This window comes from Artemia sp. Qi Xiang Cuo, chromosome 2 (assembly GCF_049724085.1).
Source record: "Artemia sp. Qi Xiang Cuo chromosome 2, ASM4972408v1, whole genome shotgun sequence".
NCBI classification, from domain to species: domain Eukaryota; kingdom Metazoa; phylum Arthropoda; class Branchiopoda; order Anostraca; family Artemiidae; genus Artemia; species Artemia sp. Qi Xiang Cuo.
This window is the reverse complement of record NC_142795.1, coordinates 42455018-42473851: the sequence shown is the minus strand read 5'-3', so window position 1 is coordinate 42473851 and position 18834 is coordinate 42455018. Positions and strand designations below refer to the sequence as shown.

The window sequence follows — 18834 nt, the reverse complement described above, 5'->3', positions numbered from 1 at the left end:
TTTGTTCAACGTAGTTGAAAGGTCTGAAAATTATGTTTTTGAGGATGACAACATGACAACACAACCCCCTCACAGCCCTCAGATCAAGGGTTGTAAGTTATGCCCTGTGGCATATAAGGTTTTTAAAGTAAGTTTTGTTGTAGAAACTTTAAAAAGGGTTTTTTTGATTGGAAGTTCAAATGGTTAGTGGCCTTTTGAATAGTCAGATGTGATTGGAGGGCAACTAACCCGCCTCTCATGCCCACCATTTCCCCAAACACATCCAATCAATATTTTGAGATAACAATTTTCTTCAACGTATTTCAAAGTTCTGGAAATTAGGTCTTTCAGGATGACAACCCCCCCCCCCTCCCCCAAGCCCTTTGGGCAAGGGTTGTAAGTTATGCCCTGGGGGCATATAAGGTTTTTATTGAAAGCGTTGTCACAGAAACTTCAAAAGGGCTCATTCAATTCTAAATTAAAAGGGCTAGTGCCTTTTTTAATAGTTGAAAGTGATTGGAGAACAACTAACGCTTCTCTCACGCACACCATTTCCGCAAACACATCCAATCAAAATTTTGATGTAGCCATTTTGTTTAACGTAGTTGAAATTTCTGGAAATCAGGTTTTTGAGGATGACAACCCCCTCACAGCTCTCAGGGCAAGGATTGTAATTTATGCACTGGGGGCATATAAGGTGTTTATAGAAAATGTTGTAGTAGAAACTCAAAAAGGGCTCATTCGATTGGAAATTGAAAGGCCTAGTGCCCTTTTTAATAGTCGAAAGTTATTGGAAAGCTTGACATTTTTATAGTAAACATTGATGTGGGTACAATAATATTATTATTTTTTTTCTTCTGTTTTTTTTTTTTTTTAGAACAGGGCACTTTGTATCAAAGCAGTTGTCTTAGGAACTTCGGAAAGGGCTCATTTGATTGAAAATAGAAAGGGCTAGTAGTCGAAAGTGATTGGTGGGCAACTAGTCCTCCTCTCACGCCCACCCTCCCATTTGCCTATTATGTTGAAAAACTAAATGTTGCCTTAAGGCTAAATCAAAATGCATTGTGTTAATGCTAATTCCCAATAAGGTGTATTATCAGTATCGCAGGAACAATTGAGAGCATTTTGTTCATACGTGTAGGGCTGCTCCTGCTCTTAAATTTAATCAAGTCAGATAGACCTAAGTGTATCCAAGCTATCACAGAAAGAAAACGGATTTTTTTTTTGCAAATGGTATCAAGTTTTCTATTTCAGGTTAACTAGAGGAGGTTGAAACTAAATTAAACACTACTATTTGTGTCAATTTTTAAAAGGGTGTATATTGTTAAAAATTGCTGAAATTTTTTCTCTAGCATACAAATAGCAAGCCAAACTATAAAGTCTTAAAAAAACAAAAAGATTTAAAGAATTATTTTCTTTTTCCCTGAAAAGACTATGCCAATATAAAACAAACAGAAATTAATTCAAAAAACTTTTTCCACAAAATATGTTCTTCAAAGAAAGTAAAGAACCCCATTAAACCAAAAATGAGAAAAAATAAAATCAAATAATCTACCAAGCGTGAAACTACCACAAATCAGCATCGAGAAATAAATGAAACCCAAAACAAACAAAAATTACAACAAATAAATAAGTTGAACTCAAAACAACCAGAAAAGAACATCAGTTGGACTCAAAACCCCTATGCCATCCCAAAGCCAGAACACAACTTGCACTTTACTTAAAAAATGCAAATGAATGTGCATTGTCAGTTTAATATACATATAGCCTACTGATGACTTAGTAATCAAAATGTTAATATTATGTGATTTATTAAAGTTATAAAAGTAAAAACATTTATATTTTTTCAGTAAAGTGCAAATTGTGTTCTGGCCTTGGGATGGCATAGGGTTTGAACCCTACTCATGTTAATTTCTGCTTGTTTTGATTTTGACTTGGTTATTTATTGTAATTTCTGTTTGTTTTGGGTTTCATTTATTTATCGATGCTGATTTGTGGTAGTTTCACGCTTGGTAGATTGTTTTATTTTTGCTCATTTTTGGTTTAATGGGGTTACTTTTCTCTGAAAAACTTATTTTGTGGGAAAATGTTTTTTTAATTAATAAGAGTCAAAAGGGATCAGAGGGCAACTATGTCCCACACACTTATGGTCTATTTTCCTCATATGCATTTGATGGAAATTTTGAGATAGCCATTTGTATAAAACAATACAAAGATCACATAACAAGATATTTGAGATGCCCTGGGGGCATATATGCTTTTTATGAAAGTGGTGGATGTGTGAACTTTAGAGGAAGCTCATATATAATTCATATACTGTTCAGTATAGTCCAAAGAGCATATAACAACGGCTTCAAAGCGGACACAACCCTTCAGATCCCAGAGGTGAGAGTTGTAAGTTATGCCCTGGGCATATAAGGTTTTTATGGAATGGATGGTCATATAGACTTCGGATCGGATGGGGCTCATTTGATTGGAAGTCGAAAGATCTAGTTCCCTTTTTAAGAGTCATAAGTGAATGTAGGGCATTCACCAAATGCATCTGATCAAAATTTTGAGATAGCCATTTTGTTCACAATATTCTAAGGGCGAAAAAACTATGCATCCTAGGTTAACAAAATCCCCCAGAACCCCTGGGGCAAGGGCTGTAAGTTACGCAAGCTTGTGTGCCCATAACGGGGGACAGGGGAGGGGGCTTCAGCCCCCCCTCCCTTGCTGAATGACACTGCCTTTGTATTAATTTAAAAACTTTCCACAAATAAGTTTTCAAAGAGGAGTTTAACTTGGCTATTTGTTCTAATTCATGTTCGTTTTGAGTTTCATTTATTTATTGATAGTGATTTATGGTAGTTTTACGCTTAGACGATTAGTTGAATTCATTTCTGCCCATTTTTGGCTTAGTTGAGCTCTTTACTTGTCTTTGAAAAACTGGTTTTGTTGAAAAAGTTTTTTTAAACTAATTTCTATTCAGAGTTTGTCTACAGCCCCCTTCCTCCTCCCCTAACTGTAAAAGTTTAAAGCCTTCTGTGTGATTTGTGCTTTACTGAAAACAAATTATGTTACAAATATTTTTTTTTATACTTACAACATTGAAAATAAAAACAAAAATTACAGTGAAATGGAATCTTGAATTGCTAAGCTATAGCAATTAATATCATTATATTTCAAATATTCAGTTTAATTTTATTAGTTCTTTCCAAGGACTGTTCAAGACACATATATTTTTCAATAAAATGCAGTATGAACATTCTGTCTGAGTGAAATGTTATCATCTCTGTTTTTTTTAATAGGATTTTACAACATTAAGAATCTAATAATATGAGGTCTTTGGTGACAATCTGCAATATCTTAGCCTGTTGGAGTGTAAAATATTTTAATTTTGTATATATACATTTAGAACTTTTATTTTTGCTTCTATATTATTTCCTTAAAATTACCTTAAATACTTTTTTTAGAGCATAAGCTTACTACAAATGGAGAAATTTGTAATTAATTGGAATTCATACTCAGAAGTATTCCACAAGACTTTGGTTCAACTTCTTACCTGCAATGAGTTCACAGATTGTTTACTTGTATGTGAAGGTGGTCAGTTAAAAGCTCATAAATTTGTATTATCTGCATGCAGTCCATGGTTCCGACAAGTTTTGCTTGGAATTGACCATCCACATCCAGTTATAATACTGCAAGGAGTGAAATATGAAGAACTAAAAGCACTTATGGAATTTGTGTATACTGGAAATGTGACTGTCTGTGAAAATGAACTACATAAAATGATTGAAGCTGGCAAAAATCTTAAAATTACAGGCCTTGTTTCTCAAGATATGCTAGCTAGTGACCAGACCCATGATCTAGATAAAACTGCAAATTCTAATGCAGAAAAGGCCTTTAAAAGTTGCCATTCAACAACACCAAGTGGTTTCATTGGAAAGTCTCAGAATGCCCAGGTAATCAGATTTTATTTGCTTATGGCTAAGCTGGATATATCAGCTGTATCTTATCATGCTTTTACAGACATTAATATGGTTCAATAACTAACCTAGACTCAAAGGAAGGAATGGAGAGACTGAGATAAGTTTATAGGACACCCCTCCATCTTTAAAAAAATGAAAAAATAAACTTAATTTCCATCCTTTCTGTCTTTGACTACCTTGACCCTTGACCTAATATCTTATGTTGAACAGTAAAGAGTTTACGCATGTATTAAAGAGGAACGTTTGGTGAGGGGAATCCAGGGGTGCCAAAGAAAACATTTTATGTCCAATTTTTTCATGGGGGTCCTTCATAACAATTTTGAAATGTCTAGAAACATGATTATGATATAAGATTATTCTTCGCATAGTTTTTGAAGTTTCAACAATATTTTAGCATTGTAATACAATTGGGTTTTATTGCTTCTCTATTTTATGCAGTATTTAGTCTCATAGAATGGTTTTGATTGAAATTAACCATGGTGGTAATCCTTTGCCAATATCAGCCAAAAAAAAGTTCTGTCCTTAGATTTTGAAGGTTTGCTGATATGGTCATTGCTAGTTTTTATTTGCTGTACCTATGATGATCAATTTCCTTTGTTTTCATTCAACATATTCATTTAAATTACTTTAGGTTCTAAGTGTCCAATACACCCTCCTAATGGGTAGACTTAATTCCATGTGCACCTATATTTTCCCATATCTCTCTATTTTATCTCTCTTTTCTTTTGCATTGAAGAAACAAAATTGTATATTATTTCCAAAAGGAGACAAAAAATATCAAAGGTGTGGTTACATTTGGGTAAAGATGTGGAAGTTAGATTGACTTCATGTGAAAACCTTTTTGTGCATTTTTCCATGCCCAAGAGTAAAAAAAAGCTCAAAAAATTGTATTCCATGAGAAGTAGCATCTAATCATTGATGTATGGCTTCTTTTTTTGTTGTTGTTATAGAATATTATTACCTTACCTTAAATTACCTTAAATCCCATCTTCTAGCAACTAAGGCTGGAGAACTTGTAGATGTAGCCTGGTAACATTTACTCAATAATCTTCATGTCACAGTTCATGAGTGGATCATCCCTATTTTCATATATACAAGACAGTTTGGTTTCCTTGTCGGGTGTCACTAGATGCATTGGCGGCCAGACATATTTGGGGGCTAATGGGGGCGGGTGGCACCTAATAGACCCTGCTCGATGATACTGGATACTGATATAGAATGATATGTTCTAGAAACTCTGAAAACTCATTAATAAGCAAATCATGTGATGTACAAATATTTTTTTATGAAAAGCAGTTAGTTGTTTCACTTGACATGTCTGAAAACCTTTTTTTTTATGGGTTTCAGCTCCTTGACTTTAAGGCATAGCCTTTATTCTGCTTTTTTCTTCATGTAGATTTCTACTTGTTTGGCTAAAAACCAAGCTAAGTATCCTGATCAAATTTCAGCATAAAAGTGTATGTTAAAAATCATACAAGTTTCTAGACAAAAAAAAAACTGGTCATGGCAATTACCAATGCTGCTGTTGCAAAGGCTTAGTATTTCTGAAACAATGTGATTATTAGATTTGTTGTGTCTAAAAACCAATCATACAAAATTTCAGCTACTTGGCCCTTGACTTAAATCGCCTATAATCTTGGGAAAACAGATGGCACTAATAAAAAATACTGGTGCGCATTTGTATCAGCAGCCATGAATTAAATTCACTGATTCTTCCTAGAACTTTATATCTACTAGTATTAGACAGTCACTATTTGTAATTTTTATTTACTAAGCCCCTTCAAAATCTTCAAACTGAAATGTATATTGTTTTAAACAAATGCATATAAAGAGTTCTATCATTCTTAGAGAATTCTGATAAAAAAAAGAAGTGAAAATTTGCAGCACATTGCTCTTGTCTAATATTTAAAAAAAAATGAACTTCATACTATGCAAAATGAGGAGAGCATCTGCCCCCAGGTTTTACAGGGTAATTTCTGTTTATTCTAAGTTTCAATATTTATGTTTACTTTCACTTAAACCACAATTTGTGTAGGTTCGTTTCAATATACAATATTTGGAGCTGTCTTAAATGTAAGAAGGCTATCAGCTGCCCTACTGTTTGTACTATAAGTTCAAATTTTTATCTCACTTCTTTTATTTTTAAAATGACTGGTTTATGTAAAAAAAAAAACTGTTTCTGTATTGAAAAGAGAGCTGTCATCCCTCACCATCTGTATTTCTTGCTTAGTCCCAAATATGTTTACTCAAATGAAGTTGGGCTAAGGATGAGATATTTCCCTCTTCAGATTGATAAAAAAGGACATAATGGAGAGACCTAATATGGGCTTTTGGATGCTAGCTCAAAGATAGCCTGAACAATCTGGCTATCTGAGAAATTTTGTTTGATAGCATTTTAGTTTTACTTAGGCTACAACTGTTGTTTTGGGGTATATAATTTCAGAAATTGTGGCTTTAATTTGGCATGATCTATTATGATACTTCAAAAGGGTATAAGAGCTCCACATTTCTGTTTAAATGAGCCCATCCTTGATATATTACAGCCATTGGTTCTGTACAGTCATCCCTATTGTAAAAAGTAAAAATGTATCAAGTAAAAAAGACTATATAATAGTCTGTACAAAGGTTTAGCATTCTCATATATGTCGAATTTGATGATGAATTTTTATCAAGATTATCCCCTTCTTTTTTTTTGGGGGGGGGTGGTATTTTCCCGCTATTTCAAAAATTATATGAATGTTCTTATGCTAGTAACTTTTGTGAGTATCTTTAAAACTTAATTAATTGATCTATTGATCAATATTTGAAATCAACATAAAAAGATTGGCTTATAGCAAAGTTTGAAATCATAAATTTAATAGACTAATTTTGTTTGTGATCTAGTCAGATCCGAATCTAACTATGTATCATCCGCCATGTGCCTCCAAACAATAGCCATTTGGCCACCAAATATTTTATTTCTAAAGGATTGTAAAACTTTGAAGAAAATGTGTATTTTACTAGCTCTTCCACTTCTGGCTGATAATTCCATCTTGAATTAATTGACATGACATCATTTTTATACAACCCTAAAAAGGGCTTATGCTAGATTTGCCATCTCACTCACTCGGACTATCTGTCTAGGCTTTTTCTACAATTAGCGTATGGCTTGACTTCCGCAACTAGACCCCCCCCCCCCTCCCAGTTTAACTCAACCCCACTGTAGTTCAATCTTCATTTAACTCAATCACCGTTTAACCCAACCTTATTTGAAAAAAATTTCATTCAACCCTATTGTTGCAACCATGGAGTTCAATTGTGTTTAGGCCCTGGGCGTGAAGAATTTTGCTAATTCCAAACATATAAGAAACAAATATTTAAGAATGCAAAATTGTTATTTTTTGAAGGGGATGAAGAGGAATAATTCTGCATTAAAACAGCAAAAAAACACTCGCATAAAAAAATTTACATGAAAACACCAAAAACCACTTACACGAAAAAAGTGTTTTTTTTTTACTGAAGCAAAGACCAAGATTGTGATTTAAAACGTGCAGAAATTACCCAAGATAATGTGTTCTTGACCCCATAAAAGAGGTCTTGGTCTTGCATCTCATTGTAGATTGTGAGCTTTAATAAAAACGCAAGACACAAAATACGGTGTCAAAGACAGGGTTCATTCCTCTATGTTCTATTAAAGAATAAAACACATGTTTTCGAAATGAGAGTAAAGAGTATCATTAAAATGGTTAACGAAAAAAAAAATATAATGTACATGAAGACTACTACGCCCTCAACTCCCAATCTTTATACTAAAGTTTAACTAAGTCATTAATTTGAAGCATTTTAGAGTGCAAAAAATATAAACGATTGGTAATTTTATGTGTCTTATTCAGTAATTGCCTTTCAAAACACTTCAACTAAAAGTGTTGTTATTGAATGCAAATGCACAAAACCTCCCATGCTCAAGGCATTGGGCAAAAAAAAAAAATGCAGACTGCTCTTCTATTATATTAGAGCATTTGCTCTTGAAGTACTGGTAAAAGATGTCAATATTTAGCGTAAAGAGTAGGAGGTTGAGGGGATGGCCGCCTGCTTCGTATACAGGATGATTTCTCACTTGGAGCTTTAATGATGCACTATACTCTCATTGAAGAACCTTGTATTGTGTTTTTTTATTTTTGTTTGTTTTAATATCATATTAGGGGAAATATAAGGGGTGCTCCTGTCCTAATTGTAGCTGGTTTTTGTGTTAAAGTTAAACCTTTGCTGAAAACAGTTTCAAAAATGAAAATCGCACCTGAAAGATGATCCCGTAAGGATTTTCATTGGAGGGGTAAGAAATTCCAAAATAATTTGTTAGGAAGTGATGTTGAAAGGGGAGTGTTTTTGGTGAAATATTGCTCCTGACGAATTCCCCCTTCCCCCTACCTTCCCTTCTGCCTCTGTTTAGGTAAGCATGTCATATTATAACTATTAAAAAAAGCCCCCAAGCAAAAAAAAGATAATAAAAGGTAATTAATAAATTAACATATTATCAGTACAAATAGACTTACAGATAAACTAGCCTTCAATGCCCTGTAGCTTTCAGTGAGCACCTTATTTATCCTTAGGAGTCTTACCGAGCACCTAATATAGTATCATGTAAATATAATTGCATTTTGTGTTAAAAAGCATTTCAGCAATAATAAGGGAGCCATTCTCCTCTGCTTATTCAAAGCGAGAGGGTGCTACGGGGTAGATTCAAATTAATCAGAATAACATCTCACATGAAATTAGGAAATTTGGCTGCAAAAACTTTTTAGGGTTTGGCCACCTCCCTCCCCCTGCAAAAGACCCACTGGCCCACCCAGTCCCAATAGCTGGTGTGCCTGAATATAGTACTGTATGATTGTCAGTGATAATGCATGATTCTTCCATATAATAGCTCTTCATTTTGTATGGATTGCGTCTATGTTTATTGACTAATACGGCGCCATGTGACAATATGACCTCTGAATCCATGAGGATATTAATATTACTTAGTGATAGTTTAGGTCAATTGGTTATCTCAGAAATTTAACTGGATAACACTACAACACTGTTTGGCTTAGCAATGTTCATTTGGCAAATGTTCAACTGGCAAAAATAAGAATAATAAATTTTCCTGCACAATGTCTTACTGCTCAATAATAAGACATCCCACAATATTCTACAACTACTGCTATAGTGTAATCACTCCACGGGGAAAAAACAAGCTTGCAAGGGGACTACTCCATGAAAAATTGCAAACTTTCTTTTTTGCATATAAGAAATTAAAATCTCCAATAAGGTCCTTGGAAATGCTGAGGACATAGCTGCAATTTTCATCAATATCACAACCTTTTAGGAGGTGTTTTCCCTTTTTTTCTTATATTACGCAAATTTATTCATGACTATAATTTTTCATAGGTGACTTTGAATTTGACGAACTTTATATATTTTGAACCATAAAAGAAGATACTTTTGATGTGTGTAGGCCATTGCTATCGAAATTTAGTTTTTAGAGTTTCAGTTATTATAGACACATGTTGTTCTTTACTTACAGTTCATTACTAGAAACTGGTTGACTAGGATATTTCTTGATGCTAAGTCGTCTAGGAAAAATATCCTGATCAGTATTCCCCAATAATTTTAGCATACAATTTTTATTCAAGAATTCCGATATACTTGGTTGCAGTTTTTATCCTGATTTTTTCCTTTTCGTCTCTCCAAAGGCCAGACAAAGTCAAAACTTTAAACATACTGCTGAGTATTTTCAGTATAGTAGTCCAGGACTTTTAGGGTTTGACCCGGACAAAATTGCAATATAAACGAAAATGGTACCAAAATGATCAGAAAAAAAATTCTCTACAGCATACTAAAAGTTCCCATAAATCCGAGTGGTGCGAGTACCCGAAAAACAGGGGGAAATTGGGAAAACCGACGAACATGCCCAGAAAATAGTTCAGACAAAATAAAATCTTCCAAGGTACTTGCTGAAGCAGCCAACCTCTGTCAACTACAATGACACGATCTGACACTGGCAGGTGGTGAATCGAGTCCGTTTTCGCTTCTTTCCATATTGCTTTCGCTAGTGCAGGTTTGTCTGGCTGACGCCTTATGCCAGGATTCTCAAACAAAGCGGGCGGATAACTGCACAGTTCGTAACGTAGAGTTTCTGCCATGTCATTTTCAGATGTATAGGCAGTATTCGAAAGACGTTGAAAAAGCAGGGCAGAGTCGATATGCAAAATCTCGCCATCTATCCTAATGTTCCTTCTTATTCCTTCTTCTTCTAATTCACAGCAGGCGGGCTATTCAGTAAGCACTATTTAGCCCTTTTCTTTTTGCTTCACTCTGTGGGCTACAGAGCTACTGGCTTGGTCGTCTCTTATTTGTTAGATATCCTCAGATATCTTTCAGTAGATCTTTTGACTCAAGGAGTTTAAATATAAGATGATAGATATCGATTTCTGTGTTCTGTGTGCAGGTATAGTTGGCTAGGCTCTTGGCTGATAGTGAGATTTTGTGGTGTTTGAAGCATTTTAACAGTTTACAAAGCAAGGTATGTTGTGCAGACGTTAGCATATTACATTCAAATAGGCAATGGTCAATTGTTTCATTATTCGTATTACAATGCCTGCAAAGAGGGGACAGGGGAATTGAACCACTTGAATTAGAAAACTTATATGAGAATGCCAGGAAATTTAGTCCATTTGTTCCAGAACGAATTCTATGATAAATTTTAGAAAGATACTTATTGGGAAAGGGGGAAAGGATAGGATTAATCTTATTAAAATTAATATCTGATAGCCTCCATCGGTAAATATCTCTCATTGGAATTGGTCTCCTCCTCGGTTGGTCAATACTAATATCAGTTTTTTAAATACCATCAGACTAACTATTAACATTTAGACCCAAGTTGCAAGAGATATAATAAAAATAAGTTCTTATGCAACTTGCAGCATGACTATGTATAATACTGAGACACTGATGAGCTTCAATGTCCAATTTATACTGAGGATCTGATATCAGCAACTCGAGGCTCGATAGAGAGTCGGAATATATGATAATATTATTTGAATTTGCAATCAAAGGTTGGTTTTCCTTAAGGTGTTCTAATGACATGATTATGGCATTTAACTCAGCAGACATTATAGATAAATTATTATATAATCTCTCGCCCATTGCAATTTTCAGGTGAGGAAGGAAAACACCACTTGCAACCTTCTCATTCATTTTTGACCCATCAACAAATATTTGGAAGTGATTTTTATAGGTAATTGTATTAAGTTCTGCAAATTTTTTCTGGACAAAAGTAATGGGGGTTAAATCTTTATTCCACTTTGAGAAGTCATTATTTATTATGGGACTTGACCAATTCCATGGGGGGGGGGTGATTGGGGGAAAGTGGGTGCAATAGACTTTGCTGGTATGGGGAACTTCTTCTGAATATTGGCATACTCATCTGCAATGCCTCTATACATGACTGGATTTCTTAGCCAATTATGTAGTGTGTGTGAGCTATTTGATTCAATTTTTGTAAAATATTCTGTCAAGAGAAAGCTACGTCTCTCCCTTTTTGCTGGTAATCCACTCTCCATAAGCAGAAACTTGGTGTTTGTGGGTTTCCTAACACCGAAAATGAGATGTTTTATATCATATTATGTTGTTTCAATTTTTGCATCTGGGTCTTTGCACATGCACCATACACGATGAGCCAATAGTCAATATGGGGTCTTATATGTGATTCATAAAACTGGAGTTAGGTTTTCTCCTTTCAGCACCAGGGTGTGGAAAGAAGTCTTTTTAGTATATTTGTTTTTCTATAGCATTTTTTGATTGTGTTTGAAATGTGGAGGTGGAAAATAAGTTTTTGGTCAAGCATGAGACCTAGGTAATTAATATGATTATCTTCTGGAATAGTTGTTTTATTTAGAGTTAGTTTTGCATTAACGTGGTTTCGCTTCCGGTGAAATTGGATTATTTTTGACTTGGTGGGTGCAATGGGTAAATCTGAATGTTGAGAAAATTTTTCAAACTGGAAAAGTGACTTTTGCAGATTTGACTGTGCTATCTGAAAGGTGTTGCCAGATGACCATAGCACCAGATCATCAGCATATTGTAGATTCGTGTGGGGTAGGTTCATGTCCCAGAGATATAGGGCAAATAGGAGGCAGCTGAGGACTGCTCCCTGAGGTAGGCCTTTTTAGTTATTGTCTTTTGGGGTGAAGAGGCTGAACCAACACAAACAATGAAACTTCGCACTTCTATGAAGAATTTAATAAAAGATGCTAGCTTAGGGGGTACTCCAAGGTTTGCAAGTTTGTTTAAAAGGATTTGGTGGTTGACATTGTCATATGCCCCTTCAAAATCTTGGAAAGCTGCAACTAGGACATTATTTTTTGAGAAAGATTCATTTATTGCATTTGTTAGCAAAATGAAAGCAACTGTTGAGAAGTGGTGTTTCCTGAATCCAGTTTGAGTGTGAGGGATCATATTATTTTTTCCAACAAACCAGAGGAGTCTGTGATAGATCATTTTCTCGGTTATTTTCCCCATCACAGGAATAATCATTATGGGCCTATAAGACTCAGGGTTATCTTTGGGTTTATTTTTCTTTAGGATTGGTAGGAGGGACGAACATTTCCATATATTGGGGAACATAGAAGATGCCCAAGCGTGATTATAACAATTTAGTAGTTCTTGTTTGTATAAAGGTGTGAGATTCTTTATCCATGTAGGGTGTATATTGTCATAGCTGTCGCTAGTTTTGGTTCTAAATGATGTATTGTATTATTCAATTCCTGGATTGAAAATGGATTAGTTATGTACTCGGATCCTGGGCGTGGTTGGTAACTTGGGTTCATAGGAATTGGGGACAGTTTGCTTTGATTATTTGATGGTAGCTTATTAACAAGAAGAGTTGCAAATAGGTTAGCTTTTTCATTATCATTATCATAATGGGTATTATTATGTATAAGCTCATACAGGAGTGGGTTGGGGGAAGTCTTTTTACCACAGATATGGCTTATGACTTTATGTATAATTGGCTCATGTGTTTCTCTGGAGAGATTATTTGCAAAATTATTCCAGTATTTATATTTAGCATCTATTATAGTCCTTTTTAGATTAGATTCTGCTTGTAATTTTTTTAAATATGTAGTAGGTGATGGTTTTTTTATGAATTCTGTCCTAGCTGCCTTTTTTATTCTCCATTTATTTAGGCACTCATTTGTCCATAATGCTTTAGGAATTTGTCCTGGGGATTTCTTAGGTGTTCTTAGGTGTTGTCCTGGGGATAGCATGATTAGCTGTATTTATTAGTAAAGATGTCAAGGCTTCAGCTTGTGTGTCAACTGTTGTGTTAGAAATGCATGAAATTTGGGTGAAACTTGTAATTTCATCATTTAGCTTATTTTGGAACATAGACCAATTTGCTTTAGTGTTGATACATTTGGAGGTATGAGATAAAGTTTCAGCAGGTTCACTTAGGGAGCAAACTATAGCAAAGTGGTCAGTACATAGACTATATATTTTATTTATGTAAATTTTATTCAAAAAATTTAATGACACACTTTGTAGGTCAATTGTGGAGAATCTGCCACTTTTGGGGTTGAAATATGTATTCAGGTTTGGAGGGGTAGCAACAGCTAATTCATTATTATTTGAAGTCATATGCTCAATGAATTTACCAGCTTTATTTGCTGGTTTATTCCCCCACAAAAGGCTGTGGGCATTGAAATTACCACAAATAATGATATTTTTTAACATATTAGAATTATTTATATAATTAAAGAAATCCTTGGCATCTGTAGTTTGGCCATTAGGGTTATAAAAACTTATTATGTAGGTTTTTAAATTATTCAGCCAAACACTGATACCAATTGCATCAACATCATTTTCAAAATCTGGAAAATTGATGCCACAAAATTTTATATTATTATTAACTAATAAAGCTACACCACCTCCTTTTCTCTCTGAAGATCTATTCTTTCTGAGGATAGTATATCCCAGAGACTTAATTTGTTGATTTTGGGTTAAATGAGTTTCCTGGAGGCAAGCAATATTAATGGAATTATTGTATATAAATGATATTAGTTCATTTAGCTTATTTTCTGTGAGTGATCTTACATTCCATCGGAGTATTGATATATGTTGTGTTGTTGATTTATTCTTCATATGACTGTGTATCAATGTTCAGCTTTGTTAAAAGTAAAGCAAGATCTTTTTTTGCTTGAATGAGCATATCATCAGGGATGTAGATTTTTGCCAATTCTGCAATAATTTTTTGTTTTCTGTAGTTGCTGTTAGTTCATAGCTTAAACTGCGTTACAGTTTAGAATAAAAAATTATATGTCGGTAAATTGCTTGTAGGGTTGTGCATCGTGTTTATTAGTTAAGGGTTTAATTCCTGTTATTATGTCTGGTTTGTTTTTTCGGGGGAGGGAGGGCCAGGCTGACCTCATATCAGTGGAACAGGAGGCTGGTTTACTTGGTGATTTCTTCGGCGAGGGATGTGAGAGAGGGGGCTTAGGAGAGGGTGGTGTCTATGGGGGGCTGGATGCAGGGGGGGCGATTGACGTGGGGGTTTTGGTTGGTTTCATTACAGGCTTTATTTGGTATTGTTGGGCAGCATTTGCTTCCATTGCTGCAAAGGGGTATGGGATGGCCTTCTCTGTTGATATTTGGAGTGTTAGAGCTCTTTTCTTGTATGCAGGGCATAATGATTTATTTATAGATTCATGTGGGCCTTTGCAATTGATTCATTTAGGCTGAGTGTTGTTGCAAGTTGTCAACTCTTTAGGATGGAAAGCTTTACAATTACTACACTCTCGGAGAATTTCATTGCAGTTGTTTGTTGTGTGTCCCAGTTTGAGACACTTCTGACACTGGATACGCTTAGGTTTGTATTCCTTGTGTGGTTTGATTTGCCCAAATAGGAATAATTTTTCTGGGATATTAATTTTTTTCCTTCAGTGTAAATAAGAAGGATCTACTTGTTTCTAGGCCATTAGAATTAGGTTTGCCAAGTTGGGTAACATCCTCAACTGGGATTGTGTTTCCAGCCCTATCTGAAAGCCCTTCTTTTAACTCCTGAGTAGATATCTCTGGGGGAACATTATAAACTACCATATTTGTTGTTGATTGTTTTGGGTTCCAATTAGATGCAATAATTGGGGTATACAGAAGGGATTTTAGTTTAATTATTGCATCTGCTGATTTCTGATCTTCTACTGGTATTAGCAGAGATCCATCACGGTTAATATTATGAGAGAGCATTGATTTTAGCAATTTAAAAATTGCAACTCTTATTGCAGTGATCATTTTTATTTCAAAGGGGGTAGTAGGAGTAATTTTAAGGTAAATTCCTAAGTTTTTGGAGGGATGATCTTGGGCAGGGAGGGGGAAATGCTTTTGATTGTGGATATTTTTTTCCTTTTTTATAGTTTATACAGAGGGCCTCGTGAATCCCCTTATAATTATTTATAGAGACATTAGCCTCTAAATTTATCATTGTCCTTTTCTTTGAATTAGAGCTATCATTTGGACTTTTAAATATCGTACTTGACCAACAATGATGAGCATTTTTCACTATGGCACTTTCACTGGCGCTTGATTTGGGATCTGGTGGGACTTTTTTTTTTGGAGGACTTCTAAACATTGGCTATTGGAAAAAGCTTTAAACAAAAAAACAAAAAACTAAAACAAGAAGGGATAATAGAATGATATCAAACTGTCTGCACAATCCTATGGGGAGGAGAAACACCACAGTATAGCCCTGAGGATGAATTGAGCAGGATTGGTTCAGTACAACTGCTGATTAAATGCGATAATATTCACGAGAAAATTTATTTTAAATTTCTTAAAAGGTTGAAATTGGAAAACCGACGAACATAAGGGGAAATTGGGAAAACCAACGAACATGCCCAGAAAATAGTTCAGAGTGGTTATTCTGGGACTTTCCCACACGCTGATCATGAAACTGACATCTAAAATTCAGTATAGAATAAGAGTACTACGGAAAACGGAGGGAGCAGGGGGAAGAGGGGGAAAAATTTTAAAATACAGGGTAGGGGTAGAAAGCACTTTGAAATATGTTTTCTGGGGTCTTTCTATCTGCTGATCCCGAAACTGACATCTAAAATGAAATAAAGAACATGAGCCCCACCATAACGGGGGAAAAGAGGGGAAGAAAAGGGACAATTGAAGTCAGGGGTAGAAATAAGTTTGAAATGTGTTTTCTGGGGTTTTCCTATTTGCTGATCACGAAACTGACGCCTAAAATGAAGGAAAGAAAACGAGAACCATGAAAACTGAAGGAAATAAGGGAAAAGGGGCAGAGAGGCCTGACTCCTGAGCCAGCTGCTAATGGCTAACAAGTAGGCCTATGGACAAAATAACTCGCTTAAGCATCAAACTTTTACTTTCTTGAATCGCAAACATTTCTTACAACCACTTGAATTACTAAACATAAAGAAAACAACCGCTTGGCAGTGATCACAGTATAAAACTTCAGCTATTATAGGTAAAATTTGCACTTTCGAAGGCAATGTTGTTGAATAAAAACTACAAAAGAACTTCAGTAACTATTGGTAAAATCTGTACTTTTTAAGGTAGTATAGTTGACTTGATAAACACAGCATTGATATCACTAGTCGAGCTCCTCGTCTTCGACAATCTCGTTGTCCCTATTCAAACAGTTGATACCCTGACATTCTCCGCACGCGAACGTACACACCATTCCATTTTTCTTGCAGCTGCATCGCGAGTTCTCGCAGCATGTCTTACAGTTGCGTCTCACGACTCTCAAAGGAGTCTGAGGTGCGGGCAACAAATCGGTCATCACAGGTGAGTATTTATGGTCTCTGAAGACCCAATCCCAGTCAGCCCGGTCGAGGTCAGCTGGTTCCCATTTCCAACGGGATACCTGGAGGTGCACTCGCTGGGAGTGGAATGAAGCTGCAGCTTCGGTTGGCGGAAGCCTTTCATGCTTAACAAACGCTGCAGTATTACACGAAGAAACTTTCTCCAAGAAAATTCGATGTCGCAGCTTAGTGAGATCTTCGTTTGGTCGTGCTTTATGCAAGCTGAGGAGAAGATATTCACCCGCTTTCACAAGTTCATCTTTGGACGATGATTCATCTAGAAACACTTCTCTTTTTTTCCGAACACTTCGCTTTTCTTCAAAAGAGGTAGCACAGCTTGCTTTCAAAGTCTGAAAACTCGCGAGGTCGTGTCACATCCCAAGAGTACGTGCCCTACCAGAAGCAGCCTGGATACTTTTCCTTTTTTTTTTGCACTTTGTTGAGGCACCAGAATCGTGTTATCGCTTCTTTTGCGTTCGTTGACGATTCGAAGTAAAGTGTTTTTGCGTTAGGCGGGAGGTGATACAAGACTAGAATCAGAAGGTCAGTGTCGTTGCCAAGAACTATTGTTTCAGAGTTTTCTACTTTCGTTACGGCAGTCTTCACGATTAGATAGTCAGCGTCGTCCTTTGCATGGACGGCTTCAAATCCTTTAGCTCTGAGTTTTTCCCCGATGTAGCTTATAATTCGCTGTTTGTTCTGAGAATTGCTCAAAAACTCTTCCTTCTTTTTCTGGAGCTTCATCCTTAAACTGCAATCGATCACTTGATGCGGGCTTCCCTTACACAATCGGTTGTGCGTAGCATCTTTCGTGGTTGGACCAGCGCTGTATCCATCGAAGACAGCAGTAGGGGAGGTACAGCGTCGAGTAACGAAACTAACATAGCTGTCAAAGATTGAATCATAAAATCTTCCAAGGTACTTGCTGAAGCAGCCATCCTCTGTCAACTACAATGACACGATCTGACACTGGCAGGTGGTGAATCAAGTCCGTTTTCGCTTCTTTCCATATTGCTTTCGCTAGTGCAGGTTTGTCTGGCTGACGCCTTATGCCAGGATTCTCAAACAAAGTGGTCGGATAACTGCACAGTTCGTAACGTAGAGTTTCTGCCATGTCATTTTCAGATGTATGGGCAGTATTCGAAAGACGTTGAAAAAGCAGGGCAGGGTCGATATGCAAAATCTCGCCATCTATCCTAATGTTCCTATCGGATGCCAGTGTAACGATTTTGTCTTTCTTCCTGAATGAAACTTTCGACCGATTGGCCATCCATGCGCTGGAGGATCAGCTCACCTTCAGCTTTAGCATCCTCTGCATTGACGCCTTTTTGGGCAATCAGCCCGGAACCTATGCTTCAAAGCTCTGTGGAACTAGTGAAAGGAGAGTTCTCTAGAAAGAATTCAAGAAACGTCAGTAGATCCTTAGTATCTCTCTTTATTCTTGCTGCGGTTGCAGTAACGTGCTGTTCACTAGAACTGTACTCTAGGCCCGTCAGTTTCTGCATTAGATCATTAACTGAAGCGAGTACTGGCATAGACATTGTCCATATGTTTCTCTGAAGCTCAGTCATCCCTTTTCCTCTTGTCAGCCCTCTATCTGTTTTTAAGCTCTTCATCAGCACTGTCTCGATGACGAGGTCTGAAGCCAATCCAGTCTAAAAACGATCACTTCGTCGGGCAATAAAGTTGCCGCTTGCAAACTGTCCGAAGAGCTGTGGATTCGATGTTTCAAGTTCCTGCATCATCTGAAGAAAAAGACGAACTGACTTGGCATAAAGCTTGTGCCCCGCAGCTGCCAGGTATGGGAGCATATCAGAAAGAGAGGATAAGTAGAGATCCGAGTCCCCGGTCCTTTCTGCTTTCAAAAACTTCCTAGAGATCGAAACCATTTCGGAATACTGCATGAATAGTTTCGCAGTTCTGCTAGATTTCAGAGACGATTTTGAGGCTTCGAGGCGTAGCGAAACCACCTGAAGGGCTTCGAGGTTAGCCGCCTCTTCCACAGAAATATATCCATCCACCAAATCGTCATACACGCT

The 18834-nt window shown here is 36.3% G+C and overlaps 1 protein-coding gene across 1 annotated transcript in view; it reads left to right on the top strand.

The window, feature by feature from the left end:
- Nucleotides 1-18834, top strand: part of LOC148955251 (uncharacterized) — a 47435-nt gene that overhangs the window by 9692 nt on the left and 18909 nt on the right. Inside the window, exon 2 of the mRNA XM_089101183.1 lies at nt 3435-3923. Coding sequence (XP_088957309.1) covers nt 3453-3923 — 471 coding nt within the window. The 5' untranslated portion in view covers nt 3435-3452. The remainder of the gene's footprint in view (nt 1-3434; nt 3924-18834) is intronic.